Source organism: Sinocyclocheilus grahami, unplaced genomic scaffold, assembly GCF_001515645.1.
Source record: "Sinocyclocheilus grahami isolate Dianchi unplaced genomic scaffold, SAMN03320097.WGS_v1.1 scaffold148.1, whole genome shotgun sequence".
In the NCBI taxonomy this organism is placed as follows: domain Eukaryota; kingdom Metazoa; phylum Chordata; class Actinopteri; order Cypriniformes; family Cyprinidae; genus Sinocyclocheilus; species Sinocyclocheilus grahami.
In genome coordinates this window covers 1,618,180-1,635,530 of record NW_015505327.1, presented here as the reverse complement: position 1 = coordinate 1,635,530, position 17,351 = coordinate 1,618,180, and the positions used below count along the sequence as shown (strand labels likewise).

The following is a 17,351-nucleotide window of genomic DNA, read 5'->3' as shown; positions in this document are numbered from 1 at the left end:
GTGGACTTCTTGCTCTTCCCACACTTTGTGTCCTCCAGTGAGTTAATTAGAGAAGAGTCCATTTTTATGGGCATGATAGGTTTTTCCTATGCTGGAATTGAGTGAGGATTGCGCTGCCTGCATTCCTTTGAGCAATAACACCAGTGTTATCAAATGATTTGTCTTTGGTTGCCATGGAACCAGAGGCCTGTTCTGCCTTTTTGAGGTGTTAGTTGCATTTTAGGGGAAGAGTCCATAGACCCTCATAATTGGCTTGTTGGTTGGATGAGGGGTATTAGGGATTATTTGTTGAATATAACGAAATGTGTGTCTGATTGGTCTACACGCTACAAAGACTTTGACAAATTTTTATCAATATGTCACTTGTCCAACCAGGTAGAAAAAGACGGTAGATCTTTGTTATGGGACAATCAAGGGAGCATATAAATCAGTACCCTTGCCTGCCTTTAGTTCTGCCAACCATAAATGTGTATTGCTTCTTCCTACACATAAATCTGTTCTTAAGAGAGAAAAAAATCAGACCAAAGAGGTTAAAACCTGGTCTGAAGAATCCATTGCTTCAGGGCTGTTTTGACTGCACCGATTGGCAGATGTTCAAAGACTCTTGCAAGGACATTGACAAACTTACTGATGTAGTCTGCTCTTATGTTACCTTCTGTGAGAGCATAATTATTACCACAAAAAATATTAAGGTTTATCCCAATAATAAACCATGGATGTCTAAAGCATTTAAGTCTACTCTATAGAAGAAAAAGTTGTCTTACAGTCAAGGAGGAACCTTAGAAAAAGTAGCAGCAAAAAAGGAGGTTAAAGTGGAACTTTTAAAAGCTAAACAAAGGTATAGAACAGAAGTAGAGAGTAAACTGGCTGAGAAGAATCTTGGTTCAGTTTTGACTGGGACGAAAACTATAGCAGGTATCAAGCAATGTACGCATAGAAAAGCGCATTGCCGTGGATGTGTAATGGGGCCGACGAGACGTGAGGCGTGATGATCCATGTGCAAGCTTTTATTTATAAACACGGTCAGAACACAGGCAGGGTCAAACAATGGCAAACTGGTATGGTACGGGCAAGACACAAGAATAATCCAAGAGCAGACGAGGGTCTCCAATCAGCAAACGACATCCAGAGGGCTAGACAGAGAGAGATAATCCAGGTACACGGTAATAGTCCAGGCAGGGGCAAACAGAGTCCAAACGACAAGACGAAAGAGAGATCCAAGGCAGGCTATAAACTTCAGGGCAGGTAGAGATCAGACAAGAGGAGAAAACAGGCTAAGATCAAAACACGGGTAAACAGACTATGAACAGGACTAAACTTTAACTCAGGAAACACAGAATGGCTTGGTAAAGCAGCTAACACTAGGAGAGTGATAAATGCAGAGCAATACTCAGCGACTACAGCAGGATCTGGGTAGGTGATATATAGTGTGTGTAATGGCTTACAGGTGCGTGTGTGATTGGTTACAGCTGTGTGCAATCAGTGAAATGGATGATGGGAAATGTAGTCCAGGGCATAGTGTAACAGGCTGTGTAGTGTGAGAGGCCATGTAGTGAGCGGGTGACCTCTGGTGGTGAGTGAACGGAAGTTCATAGACTGGATTCGTGACAGGATGATTTCAGGTCAAATAGTGAACGTGCCAATGCTCTAAATAATTTTTATGCAAGATTTGATCAGTTTGATTTTACCAAAGATAATTGAGAATTGAGATGCAAACCCAAAGATAATCATCATCTCATCCTGGAGCAGAGAGCAGTTGAAAACTCTTTTCTTTTTTCTAAATTTAAATAAGAGACCTTTGAAATACTGTGCAAGCCAGTTAAGTCCGATTTTTAATTATATTTTTAATATGTCCTTATATCTTTAACACAGTTGTGTGTCCGCAGTGTGTGAAAACAACCAGCCTATAATAGTACAAATCCACCCACTCGTTTTTTTTTTTTAATTCCAATAAATCATAAACAGTCTCTCCAAACCAGTGGTTCCAGATTTCTCCCTATTATGACATCATACTCAGGAAAGTCCCACCCATTTGTTTGCCTATTAGTATAGTCCCTGCCCTGAGTGAGTAGCAGCAGTCCGCCATTACTGTTTTCTTGCTGTAGCTGCTGGAGATACAATGTCAGCACCAAAGAGGCATTACAAGTGTTGTGTTTTGGGATGCACCAACAAACATAGGAGTCTCCATAGACCGCTGAGGACACGGTGGTTAAATTTCATTTTCGAAGGAAATGTCCCGGGAAAAAAACTGAAAAGTCCTATATGTTTGGGCTAATCATTTTACACTAGACTCCTCACAAACAAGGGTCAGTTCAGCGCTGGAGTTGTGCAAAGGTTGCTTCTGAAAGAGGGATCGATACCAATGCTTTGTGTGCAAATGTCCAGACAAAGTAAGCATCACGCATCATATTTTGTTTTCCAAAAGAGCTTCTTGGCTCAAGGCTAATGTTGCGAAAGCTACCATTGTCTCTGATTGTTTTCACTGATGCTGCCTTCACGTGCTACCAGAATGATCGTAAATAGGAATGTGGGAGTTAAAAATGGCATTTGGAAGCAATGTGAAATCGGTAACACGGTCACCACCAGTTAAGCCGTAACACAGCATGAGCTCTTAAAGCTCCACCCTCTTCTGAAAAGGGAGGTGTGAGCACCAGCCCATTTGCATTTAAAGGGACAAACACAAAAACGGCACGTTTTGGCTCATACCCTAAAAGTGGCAATTTCAACAAGCTATAAAAAAAAGTATTTGTGGGGTATTTTGAGATAAAACTTCACATACACACTCTGGGGACATCAGAGACTTATTTTACATCTTGTAAAAAGGGGCATAATAGGTCACCTTTAAGCAATCTTGCAGTCTTACAGAAAACTTGTACCACTTTTGTAGCATTTCTACATTTCCCATTTTTAATTTCTGAATTAAAATTCATTTTGATATCTTCTTGGAAAAATGTTGGTGTGAAACAACTATTCTGATTTCATAATGGAGGAAAAAGCAGCATTAAAAGAATTAAAGTTTTGAATAAAAAGAATTATGAAGTAGTTTCACACAATCTTTTATTATTATTTCCTAGATTTAAAAAAAACCCATATATAATTGGCCTATTTACTTTCTGATAAGTTTAATTAAGCTTTTGAGGGTAAAGTCTTTGTTATGAATGGTAACCCTCATTCCCTGTTGTGTTGAATTTGTGACACTATCCCCCGGTTTCACAGACAAGGCTTAAGCCTAGTCCCAGACTAAAATGTAAGTCTGAGCTGTTTCAACTGAAAGAAACTTGCACTGACTGATCTTAAAATATATCAGTGCCTTTGTTTTGTCTCAAGATGCACACCAGTGATGTTTTTTCTAAGGCACGTTTATGAAAAATTACTTAAATGTCCTAATTGAACTGTGGCCTAATCCTGCATGGTTTAGCCTAAACCCTGTTTGTGAAACCAGGCCTATGAGTTGCACTTGGGAGCCCAGACCCCTCTGACACAGTTGAGAATAGGCCAATGAAATTGGCAAGCAAAATTTGCATAGCTGGCCACGCCCTGGATATCTGGGTATAAACAGGCCAGCGTGGCATTTGCTCACTCGTTTTGTTCTGAGGAGTCGAGAAGTGTCTCAACCTGCTCAGAAGCAGTTCAGAGTTGTGGCATGAGGGACACAACGTCTCTGTTCCCTCCATCAGGGAACGAGGGTTACCATACGTAACCGAGATGTTCATTTTCAGTCGGTCACATCGACGTTGTGTCGAAGTTCCGACACTAGGTGTCCCTATACTAAACGCTACAGCTGCTGAACTGAGTTACGAATCCATGTGGGTGCAGATGTTGACAAGCCAGCATGTCACAACCAAATGCACCTCTCCTCTTCATAACCTTCCAATGCCCAAGACCTATGACCTCACTCTCCAACAGCTGGGAGAGTCACCTGTGTAAGCTTTCGCCACAAGGGACGAAGAAAACTTACAGGCCCTGGATGGAACTCTCGGGCGGCCCTGCCAAGTAGCGGCATTTTGCGGGCACAGGTGCACTGCAATCGCTCTCTCTTCACCTGAGAGACCTCCGTGTACCCCCTCGCTGGACCCCTGGTGAGGGCAGAGGAGCTGGTGTATCGTGGCCTGGCTGAGAAGGGGGCCTTCCACGATTTCCTCAGCTCTTTGTGAACCTACGGGAATTAAGGAACTGGGGCTGGCCGTGGCTTAGTGTTGCGCTTAGCATCCACAAACCAATTCCTGAAGGAGAACCAGAGGAGTCTTCTCAAGCTTGATGCTCTTGGCTGCCCTGGCAAGCACAGCTGCTATCTCAGCATCTGCCTCATACTGAAACTCAGCTTCGGATGGTACCAGCCTGCCCTCCGATGCTGCGATCGACAACTCACCCTCATTGCGAGCTCCGAATGAGAGATTGAACTCATTCTGAGACAAGCTCTCAAGCTCATCCAGAAGCTTGACCGGAGGACACGAAGTGTGGGAAGAACAAGAAGTCCACGGGGACTTACCTGACGCACATTGCTGCGGCCTCATACCCGGAAGTAGAAGGACTGGAACGGGAAGCAGTTGGGGTGACTCAAGGTCTTTTAAACAAAGAACGCGAGCCTTGAGCGCAACGCACCTATGGCCATATACTCACAAAAAGCTTGCCAATTTCATTGGCCTTTTCTCAGTGATGTCAGAGGTGTCTAGGCCCCCAAGTGTGACCCCTAGTGTCTGAACTTCGACACAATGTCAAAGTGACTGACTGAAATGGAACAAAGGGTGTTTTATAAAGCCTGTTTCACAATAAGATAAGGCTGTATAAATATTGATCAACTTCAATATCTGTCAGATCTTGTATGTGACTGTAAGGCATACAGATAATACTAAACATACAAAAAACCTACACTGTAAATATGTGAAAAACTGGAAGCAGTGGTTGCCAGAATGTACAGTGACGGTGGTGATGATATTCCCGGCATTATGGAAGGTGTTTTGGTGGCTGTATGCAGTATTTTATTTATAGTCCCTAACTGTACTAAATGTTAGATACCAATCTGAGCTTTTTAAAATCTGTTTGTTACTGTAAATTTACTGATATTACACAGGTGGTACAATAGAAGGTAACATGATGATTATGTTCTATCAGCCATCCATGTGTCCACAGAGTTACAAAACCACCATCAGAGTGAAACACACGACAATAAATAAATTCTGTATATATGACCATAAACAACATAAAATTAATAGAAAATATTCCAATATAGATATCTGATTACAAAAAAAGAAGAAGATGCTAAATAAAATATAGACAAATATGGCAGTTCTCATAGGGAATCCTGGTTATACTAATAATGGTAATAAATTAATGCTCTATACATTATTATAGATTAATACCTAATAAGTGATCACCAAGTACATTAAAGCATAAATTTATTGTAGTGTACATTAACTTTACATACATACATTATTTTAAAATACCATAACTGTATATGTACTGTTTAACCAATAATTAGTTTATTAATTAATTATTTTAATTAATTAATTTAATCATTTTCTGTAAATATTGTTATTTTCTACATAATTAGCCTCTTTGAAATATTCTAAACTAGACTATACTATAAATTCTTTGATTTTTTTTACATTTTAAATTTGACTATACAACCTGTTTTCAAATAGCAAAAAAAATTATATTTTGAGATTCTAGAATCAAAAATGCTGCAAAGATTTGTATATATATATATATATATATATATATATATTTTTTTTTTTTTTTTTTTTTTCAAATTATAATTTTATGTGTAAATATTTGCACTAACTCCTAAGAAATTTTCCAGGAAGTTCATATAACAATAGGAAGTGTTTGCTCAGCATCACATGTTTTCTTTTCACAGATGTCTTCACTTTCAAAATATTTTTAAGGGATCAGCTGATCCCTCCTCCCTGGTTCAAGGTTCAAGGTTTCTTTATTACTACCTGAAGGTAACTTTGTTATGCAGCCAGGTAATTCTGCAATCCATACTTAAAACAATCCATAGAAACATCAACATACTATAAACATTGTAAAAAGAATATAATATAAAAGTCATGACAATGTACCTTCACACACACCCACCCCTAAAGGCATAATGTGCCATGCTAGCAAAGAATATCATCTGCTGCTATTATTATTCATTATTTCTATAGCTGCAGGTACAAAATAATTCCTATATAGTTAGTTCTCCACCTAGGGGCCACAAACCGACTGCCAGAATGGAGGAGCTGAAACTCAGCATGCAAAGGCTTGTAACAATCTCTAATAATAGCACTCACCTTACGCTGCAACTGGTTGGAGAAGAGACCTGATAGATTAAGTTGTGATTCACCTATAATCTTACTAGCGTCTTGACAATTTGCTTCAAATAATTTTTGTTCATCAAAGACAAACTTCCAAACCATGACACCAGAGAAAATGACATCTGATTCAATAATAGCTCGATAAAAATGTGTCATCATGGATTTATCAATGTGAAATCTGGACAGCTTTCTGAGACGAAACAGACGCTGATGTCTTTTTTTACATAGAGTCTCACAATTCTTTCCAAAGGTCAGTTTAGAATCTATGACTGTCCCAAGATATTTGTAAATTTCCACACAGTCCCCTGCTTGGTCTTTTATGATCATAGTGTCATAACGTGAAGCACGAGTTCTAAAATCTATGATCATGTCCTTTGTTTTAGTTAGATTTAACTCACAATAACAGTATCATCAGCAAATTTCAATATAGTGCCATCGAACACTTACTTTGGCACATATTGGTGTACAGAATATAAAGTAGGGGTGAGAGAACACAGCCTTGAGGTGAGCCCATAGACAAACATAATACATCTGATAAAATGCCATTTACTTTCACCATCTGTGTTCTATTTGTTAAAAAATACAATATCCAACCCACCAAATTGTTGCTCACCTTAAAATGCTCTATCAATCTCATAGCTAAAATGTAAGGTTGGATAGTGTTGAAAGCTGAGGAAAAGCCAATAAAAAACAATCTAGCATAAGTATTACTCTCTTCCAAATGCTTATACAAAAGATTTAGAGTAATTATAGCATCCTCAAGCAAACTGCAAAGGGTCGAGAGCTTGCTCGGTTTGCCTTACAATTTCTTGCTTCACAAGCTTTTCAAAAGATTTCATTGCAAGAGAAGTGAGGGCTACTGGCCTGAGATCATTTAATTCCCTGGTACTATTACTTTTATGACAGCCTGCTTCCACAGGTTGGGTACACTTTAAAACACCCTTATAAAAGTGATTTTTGCATTCTATGGCACATTTAATATAAAAATTATGTAAATTTATATTAGATCGAATGGAAAAATACAGTAGTATATTTTTTTCATTAAAATGAAGTTTTTGGAAGTAAAATCATATGAATGATCATGTTTTTAGCATGTTTAGTCAATATGATCAGTAGGGGAGAGCAGGGTGTTGAGCCAGTTATTACTTACGTTGTGTTTAACGTGAGCACATGACAGTAATGGGTCCAACTTAAATATGTACATAAATTTCAGGATGTTGTACATCCTTGTGAATAATCACTTTGGATCTAAAATAAACTGCTTTCCAAATATGGCTTTCCAAAAAAAAAGTAGTCTCTTTGCTCAACTTGCCCTCAGTGAGGGGTAAATTGAGCCTAGGGAGAGGGTAAGTTGAGCCACATACACTGTAAAATGTAATAAGTTGATTTTACTTAGAAAAAGTGAGTAAAGTAGAGTAAAGTAGTGTGTTAGTTTTAAGTTGGCATAACTTAAAACAGTTTGTACAGAAAACTTGTTAAAGTATACTTAAGTACTGTTGACTTAAACCAATTAATGTTAGCTTCTTATTAGTATTCACAGTACTAAAATAATTATAGGAAACCGATTGCCTTAAAAAAATTAAGTGAAATAGGAATAGTATGTTGTACTGACAAATGCTTAGTAAGTATAGTTCACTTACACAAGAGTTCTAGTAACTAAAAAAAACTGTAGGGTGTACTTGATAACTTACTTTAGGTTTACTCTTGACTTAGTATAGCTACTCAGAATTACTAACTCCCAGAGTGCATTGCGGCATGAATAAATTATGCAATTGCTTTGTTCAAATGTTATTTTTTTTGTCAATTTTATTTGCTGTCTTGTGTCAGTAGTAGCACAACAAAAAGAGCAAATAAAATGGTTATTGTTTTGATTAATAAAATAAAATTTAATTGTTAGCATTTTATAAATATAAAAATAAAAATTATAAATATAAAAATTTTAATACAAAAATTATATCAACCCAAAATAAAACTTCACAAAGTGTTTATGAAAATGTAAAAGATTTTTAATCAACACGAAACATAAAGAAGCTAATTATTTAATTAGAAGTTAAATCACCTTCAAAAAGTTACCTATTTATAACTTTGCATTCTTTGAAACCACATAACTACAATTTCATGCTGCATTAATGCATCAATAGAAAGATAATTATAATAATGCAAATTAAGTTCCAAGTGCCAAAACAAAGGGAGCACTCATCACTATAATGGTGAGTTCAAACAAAAACGGTTTTTTAGGAAAATCAGCATCAATTTACGAAGTCAGCTTATGGGATGTTCTCTCAAATTTTTCAGTTGTATTGACAATTCAGCATTCAAAATGACTTTGGGAAACAAGTTAATGCAACTAGAGAAAGAGAACTGATGAAGTGGAGAAAATTAGTGAAAAGTCTATTAAGAATTGCCCCGCCTTTTCTTCTTCTTCGTCTTTTTCTGTTGTTTTGTTGCACATTAGCAACATACTGCCTCTCACTGGCGTATTAATGTCATTGGTTCCTTTGTGGCTACTTGAATATAAGCATCACTCAAAGCAGTAAGTAAATTGTTTTATTTGCCTTGAAATTAGCTGTAACTTAATAAAAGTATAACAACTAAGTAAAGATAACTAATTATATCTAAGTAAGGTAAACTATTGGATTTTACAGTGTAGAGTTAAACTGTGCCACTGATTATGCTGAAGTAAAACTGAACATTTTCCACCTCATGCTATATCGAAGGAAGAGAAATTCACTAAAAATGACTTCTTAAAATCAATGTGTGTGCCTTGTGATGGTTGATCATCCATGCAGGGTGTTTCCCCACCTCTGACTCAAGACACTGGGTTAGGATCCAGCTCCCCGCAATCCTAATAAGGACAAAGACGTTTTTATAATATAATTGATGGATGACTTCTTGTAAGTTTTATTTAAAGATACAATTCACAACTTTGATGGCATTTTTCTAAATCTTTAAAAATTTCAGAACAAAATAAAGTTCAAATTGAATAATTAAAAATAAATAAATATTGACCTTACAGAACTGGGCGAATAGTACTCAACATCTCACTTATAAATGTGGCAGAGAAATTCAATTTCATAAAAACTTCAATGGCCATTTTTCATAAACAAGGCCTATATAAAATGTTCAGAACAAAATCCAGTTCAAAACAAAGAACAAAATCAAAAATGTTTTTGACCTTAAATGTAGTTAATTATTCCATGGTCCTCTCTCCATCAAAGGGTGAGAAAAATGGATAAATCTTCATATATTTGTGGTCACATCACCAATTTTGTTTAAGGTTGCCTAGAAGCAAAGGGTGGCTCAACTTCCCCGTAGACTCAGATTACCCCGCCTCCCCTATGCCATACAGTCACATGCTAGACCTGATAAAGTATGTTATAGCTCAAAAAGTCAATAAAGTCAATATTTGTCTGTCTGATCTGTCAGTTAGATTTGCTAAAGCACCTTTGTTTTCCCCAGATGTAACCTTTACCTCACTGAAAACTTATTTGTAGAATGTTTATGAATTGAATAAAGACATTTTCACAACATTTTAAACCACAGACTGCTCCATTTTCTCACTGACAGAAATGTCTTGTGAAAACAAAATATAAGTAGAAACAGACCCTAGGTTACTTATGTAACCATGGTTCCCCGAGGGAACGAGACGCTGCGTCGAAACGCTTTGGGAACGCCTCTGCGTGACCACGTTCTGAAGCACGTGTCGAATCAGTCCAATAGAGAAGCGAGACGTCACAAGCGGGGTGATGTGAGCAACCAGGAAGCATAAAAGCGCATCCGGCAAAGCGCATGTTAGCTTCTGATGAAGTGAGCACCTTCAGGGATGCAGGGAGTATGGCAAGGAGATGCAGCATCTCATTCCCTCGGGGAACCATGGTTACATACGTAACCTAGGGACATTCCCCTTCAGGATCTCGAGCTGCGTCAAAACGCTTTGGGAACGAGAATACCCACTGCGCAATACTAACAAATCCCTCTCTGGTGTGTATCTGCCGAACACATCAAGATGAGAGAACTTGGGACCCTGGAATAGATGCCAGGTCCAGGCTGTCGAAGTGGACAAATGTGTGCGGAGAGGACCAGCATGCCACAACACAAATGTCCTGCAGGGCCACGCCCAATGAGAAGGCCTTGGAGGCGCCATACTCCGGGTCGAGTGCGCTCTGACCCCCATAGGTGACGGGAGGCCAGAGGACCTGTAGGCCTGTAAAATGGTCTCACCCACTCACCTACTTAGAGTCTGATTGGTCGCCGGACATCCTTTCTTAGGCGGATCAAAGCAAACAACCAGTTGATCTGCCTTATGCCACGGGGCAGCTCTGTCTGAGAGAGAAGGTCCCTACTGATCGAAATCTCCAGGGGAGAGCCATCGAGAAGGGACACAAGGTCCGAGAACCATACTCGAGCTGGCCAGAATGGGGCTACTAGCAGAAGTCTGACCCCGTCCCGGCATACTCTCTCCAGAATACCCAGGAGCAAAGCGAAAGGGGGAAAAGCATACATACGAAGCCTCGGCCACGTCTGCACCATGGCGTCCAGCCCAAGCGGAGCTGCATGAGGGAGAACCAGAGCAGACAGTGTGTTGTTTCCTGCGATGCAAAAAGATCCACTTCCGCCTGGCTGAACTCCCTCCAAAGGAGCTCCACCACCTTGGGGTGGAGCCTCCATACCCCGGGCCTCAGCCCCTGTCTCGACAGGATGTCTGCTCCCAGATTCAGGTGCCAGGGATGTAAACTGCTCTGAGTGAGAGGAGTTTTCCCTGAGCCCACAGGAGGATCTGGTGGGTCAGCCTGTATAGGGGCACAAGAGTAAACCCCCCTGCCGGTTGATGTAGGAGACTACCGATGTGTTGTCTGTGCGGACAAGCATATGATGACCCCTCAGGTCTGGAAGGAAGTATTTCAGTGCACGAAACACAGCCAGTATCTCAAGGAGCCCCCAATGCCGGGCCTTGAGACAGGAACCAAGGTTTCCTCCACATGTCTAAGGCACGTAAGCATTGCCGCGTGACCTTGATCATGCAAAGCGGATTTCCCCTCGGGGAAAGCCCCTTGGTCCTGAGCTACCACAGCAAAGGTCTCATGTACAGCAGGCCAAAAGGTATCACGTTGGACGCAGCTGCCATCAGACCTAACAGTCTCGGAAACTGTTTGACAGTGAGTGACTGGCGTTCTCTCACTCTCCTAATGGCTGTGAAAATAGATTTGATATGAGCAGGAGACAGATGTGCCTGATAAGTGGTTCTCTGTAGTGGAGAAAGCACACTTTTCTTGGCGTTTAGCCTTAACCCCAGCTCTTTCATATGGGCGAGGATGACATCTCGATGCCGAGCCGCCAGCTGCTCCTATTGAATTAGTATCAACCAATTGTCGATGTAGTTGAGTATGCGGCAGATGTAGTGGAGTCGCAGCAGAGCCAGAGCAGTATCCACACACTTGGTGAAAGTGTGGGGTGAGAGTGACAGGCCAGGGGAAAAACCCGATACTGGTATATTTCGCCCTCAGAGCAAACCTCAGGAACGTCCTGTGTTGAGGGAGGATTTTTTTTTCCCCCCTTATCTTTCTCTGTACAGCACTTTGGTTCCAGTCGTGGTGTTGAAAGTGCTTTATAAATAAAGTTTGAGTTGAGTTGAGTTGAGGATGGATAAGTGGAAGTATGTGTCCTTGAGATCTATCGTGGCAAACCAGTCCTCGGACCTGATTTGAGACACGATCTGTTTGATAGTGAGCAAACCGAAGGCGCTTGATTGCGCCGTTTAGCAGATGCAGATCTATGATCGGATGCAACCCCCCCATCCTTCTTCGGAACGATGAAGTAAAGGCTGTAGAACCCAGACTCTCTCTTGAGAGAGGAGGAAGATGTTCTATGGCCTCTTTCCCTGCTCGGGGCTGTAAGAAACTATAGTCTGCCCCGACCCAGCTTTCACTCCAAGAGGTGTTTTAGAACGTGTGGGTCTGAAGAGACGGGATGAGTATCGTTTAAAAATGGAAGGCCCTAGCATGAAGACTGCGATCTAGCACACAAGAAACATTCGTCTAATTTACTCATGGGATGAACTTCCTGCTCCTCGGCGGGCCAGTAGATGTTTAACTTGGCTACAGCACAAGTCACAACCTCCACAAGCTCCTCATACGCGAGGGACTGTGGTGGTGAGTCCATAGTCTCCTCCATGTCGACGCTCATCCCATCAACCTCCTCAGAGGAAGATAGATGAAGCGTCTGTCTCTCTCACTCTGGGGAGAAGAAACTGCAGCACGTGCTTCCGAATCCTGAGAGGGAGCCGCGGATCTAGCAGGTGAGGACCGAGATAAGGACGAGCCACACTGTGATATATTATAGCTTATCTAATAGAGTGTTTTCGACTGACTGATGCTTTGCAAACATTCACACACACACACACACACACACACCACAACGTGCTCGCTGAAGAGCAGAAGCTAACATATGCTTTGCCGGATGCGATTTTATGCTTCCTGGTTACTCACATCACCACGCTCATGACGTCTCACTTCTCTATTGGATTCCACACGTACTTCAGAACGTGGTCATGCAGAGGCGTTCCCACTCTTCATCATCTCGTTCTTCTAATGTACACATATCCCTCTCCTCTTCACTTAAATCCGAGTTACAACTTGTACCTAGTATACTAGCCTTCCTTTTCTTCTTCTGATTTAAATTTTTACTGCCGACCTGTTTTCCCTTCCCACCTTTCTCCTTATCTTGTCCTCTTCCATCTCCTTCTTCCATCTCCAGTCCAGTCACGGTACAGCCATGTCAAACCGCCGTCTATCAATCCAATGAAGTGAAATCTCGGCTCTTGGATACCCAGCTCCCGCTTGGTGACGCGACCTCGAGGATGTGGCGTAGAGCTCGAGCCTTCTGGCCATATCCTCACAAAAAGCTCGCCAATTTCATTGGCCTTTTCTCAGTGATGTCAGAGGTGTCTAGGCCCCCAAGTGCGACCCCTAGTGTCTGAACTTCGACACAATGTCAAAGTGACTGACTGAAATGGAACAAAGGGTGTTTTATAAAGCCTGTTTCACAATAAGTTAAGGCTGTATAAATATTAATCAACTTCAATATTCGTCAGATCTAGCATGTGACTGTAAGGCCTACAGATAATACTAAACATACAAAACACCTACACTGTAAATATGTGAAAAACTGGTAGCAGTGGTAGCAGGGGAAGTCGTGGCCTAATGGTTAGAGAGTTGGACTCCTAACCCAAAAGGTTGCAGGTTCGAGTCTTGTACCGGCAGGGATTGTAGGTGGGGGGAGTGAATGTACAGTGCTCTCTCCCACCTTCAATGTCATGACTGAGGTGCCCTTGAGCAAGGCACTAAACCCCCAACTGCTCCCTGGGTGCTGCAGCATAAGTGGCTGCCCACTGGTGTGTGTGTGTGTGTGTACATGTACACACACACTTTGGATGGGTTAAATGCAGAGCACTAATTCCAAGTATGGGTCATCATACTTGGCCACATGTCTTGTAATTTTTTTTTTATAACTAATTCTCATTAATTTGCAACTAGATGTCTACTAACTCTCAGAGTAGACTGTTAGGGTAGGTTTAGGGTTAGTAGAATAAGTTGACAAAGAAAGTGTTAGAAGATAAGCAGACAGACAGATCGAAATAAAGTGTTACCTTTTAGTGTAGTGTACATTAACTTTACATACATACATTATTTTAAAATACCATAATACATGTATAGTATATGTATAATTAGTTTACTGTAATATTAATAAAGAAAAATAAAGCAATTTTCTGTAAATATTGTTAATATTTTCTACATAATTTGCCCTATTTGAAATACTCTAAACTAGACTATACTATAAATTCTTAGATTTTTTTTCTTCCAAATTTTAATGTGAAAATATTTGCACTAACTCCTAAGAAATTTTCCAGACAGTTCCTATAAAAATAGGAAGTGTTTGCTCAACATCACATTGTTTACACAGATGTCTTAACTTTCAAAATATGTTTAAGGAAACATTTGCAGGCCGATGCTTATCTGATTGAATTACCAGAAAACAGACCATATAAATATGGATCAGCTAGTCAAAAGCTACATGTACACTTTTTACAGCAACAGCAGAACCATGTTCTCTCTCAGTGTCCTCCTGCTTACCTGTAAGTTTCTTTCATCTAATTAAATTGAAAAATCAGATGCACGGTGAACACTAATGTTTAGTTGCACTTTTAGACATTTGAACAGCTCTGTTCTAGGTTAAATTTAGGGTTGAGAATAGTGTGAATGGCTTTAAGATTAGCATTGCACAGGGATTTTAATCATTTATCTTCTGTTGTTTTCTTACAGTGGTGCTTCTGAACTCCAGATTGCTGATATCTGCAGGTATTTCATTTATCCTTGAACCACATCAACAATCAACAGTTAAACAAAGATTACTTGACTGAGAAGTCCAGATTTAAATGTCACAGCTGTTTTTTGTGTGAGTGGGTTGTGGTGTGAATATGTCACTATATGTTTGTTAAATTAATATTATTAACATTATTAGGTTAGTTCAGGTTATAAAATGTCATGTGGCACGACTCCCCAAAAACATAATATTTATGAATGAATAATTCATGATATTTGTAATATGAAATACATAAAACCAACATAAAATTACATTTCTAAGAACTTTGCACATAAGTTTTGAACTATATTTTTTTCTCAATATTGGAGAGTCTTATATGTAATTGACCCATTTACTTCAAAGGGGTCATATGATGCGATTTCAATTTTTTCTATTTGGAGTGTTACAAGCTCTTGGTGCATAAAGAAGATCTGTAAAGTTGCAAAGACTAAAGTCTCAAATCCAAAGAGATATTCTTTATAAAATTTAAGAGTCAGCCACGCCTACCTAAAACGGCTCGTTCTAACACGCCCCCACATGTCTACGTCACAATGTGGGAAGATTTGCATAACGCTGCCCAAATATTCACGCAAAGAAAGAAGGCGTAACTTTTATTCTCACTGTAGTATTGTTGCCGCCGCCGCCATGTCATGAAGACGCTGTGTTTCATTGTGAAAGCAAAACTACTTTGTTTGGCCTTCCAAAAGAGGGCGATATCTGCTTCGTCATGCCTAGAGCTGATCCGTGCTGGTCGCTGAGGAAATACATCAACTTCGCGCTGTGAAGATCAGGGCGACCACATTAGAAGTTATTGTATGTGGACTGAAAGGATAATTACAAACAAATTGTGTGTGTTAGCGTGTGTTGTGCATCTGCTACTTACATTTTTCCTCCTGGTCTTGAGTTACCAGCACTCATTTCATCAAAACAACCTTCTCTAATATTGCCCCATAATTCACCCGTTCACTGTCACCAGTGGAGAGGCTACATGTCCGTGATTAAAACTAAGACAATGTTATGAGTATTTCTCATTGACTTCGACACCAGGTGCACAAACAGTAACAGGGCAGAGTTTAAACGATCGAGTGCAAATCAGGAAGTAAGGTGGCCGAATAACGGCCGCTGCTGATGCAAAGAGTCTCTTAAGATGTGTGAATGGAATGTGTGTGTATTTCAGTGGATGTAGTCCTTCGTGTGTTTGTTAGGAGAGGACGGACAGCGTGACGCTTCCCCGCTGCTTCTTCAGTACGGCCACGGCCTGCTCGTGTGTGACGCCCTCCAGACTCTCTCCATTGACCGACAGCAGCTGGTCGCCGCGCTTCAGATGCCCATCTACCGCCGCTGCCCCCTGTAGGTAAGAGGAGGACAGGATTATTTATTCATTTACAGAATTAAAGGTGACCAACTGACCAGTATTACACTCCAAAATGCAGATTATTAAAGGGATAGTTCACCCCCAAAATTAAAATTATGTCATTAATTACTCACCCCCGTGTTGTTCCAAACCCGTAAGACCTTCGTTCATCTTCGGAACATAATTTAAGATATTTTTGATGAAATCTGAGAGCTCTCTGACCCTCCCATAGACAGCAAGGTAACTACCACGATCAAGGTCCAGAAAAGTAAGATGATTGACAAAGTAGTCCGTGTGACATCAGTGGTTCAACTGTAAAGTTACAAAGCTACTTTTTTGTGCAAAGAAAACAAAAATAACGACTTTATTCCACATTTTCGTCTCTACTGCGTCACTTGTGGACACGCGTTCACGACAGTATCATGACGCGAGCGTGTGGCGGCGCTGACCCAGATCCGGCATGTTGACGTAATTTCCGTCATGTTCTGAAGGTGAACGAAGGTCTTACGGGTTTGGAACAACACGAGGGTGAGTAATTAATGACAGAATTTTCATTTTTGGGTGAACTATCCTTTAAAGGGGTCATAGGATGCGATTTAAATTTTTCCTTTCTCTTTGGAGTGTTACAAGCTCTTGGTGCATAAAGAAGATCTGTAAAGTTGCAAAGACTAAAGTCTCAAATCCAAAGAGATATTCTTTATAAAAGTTAAGAGTCAGCCACGCCTACCTAAAACGGCTCGTTCTAACACGCCCCCACATGTCTACGTCACAATGTGGGAAGATTTGCATAACGCTGCCCAAATATTCACGCAAAGAAAGAAGGCGTAACTTTTATTCTCACTGTAGTATTGTTGCCGCCGCCGCCATGTCATGAAGACGCTGTGTTTCATTGTGAAAGCAAAACTACTTTGTTTGGCCTTCCAAAAGAGGGCGATATCTGCTTCGTCATGCCTAGAGCTGATCCGTGCTGGTCGCTGAGGAAATACATCAACTTCGCGCTGTGGATCGCCGGATCGACTTTCGCTGTGGACGAAGTGGAGTCCAGCCCGGGGTCGTCACATGTGGTTGCCGCAAGCCCGCTGGCCACTCCTTCATCGAATCCGCTGGCCGCGCTGTTCTCAAGCCCACCCACCTCTGCTCACTCTAGGCCACCGTGTGTGATGCTGTGTGTTTCGTTGTGAAAGCGAAACTACTTTGTTTGGTCTTCCAAAAGAGGACACGACTAGAAATCAGTGGTTAAGTTGTATTTACAACACTGTTCCAGAACAGTTCAACCCAAATATTCAGATATGTGCAGCACATTTTATGGAGGACTGTTTCCTGATCCTGGGAGAGTAGAC

At 40.6% G+C, this 17,351-nt stretch overlaps 1 protein-coding gene across 1 annotated transcript in view; it reads left to right on the top strand.

Moving 5' to 3' along the window:
* Positions 1–14,389: 14,389 nt before the first annotated feature.
* The window catches only part of LOC107591954 (rhamnose-binding lectin-like), a 12,611-nt gene continuing 9,649 nt past the window's right edge, over positions 14,390–17,351 (top strand). The window contains exons 1-2 of the mRNA XM_016281247.1: positions 14,390–14,430; positions 14,618–14,653. Coding sequence (XP_016136733.1) covers positions 14,400–14,430; positions 14,618–14,653 — 67 coding nt within the window. The 5' untranslated portion in view covers positions 14,390–14,399. The remainder of the gene's footprint in view (positions 14,431–14,617; positions 14,654–17,351) is intronic.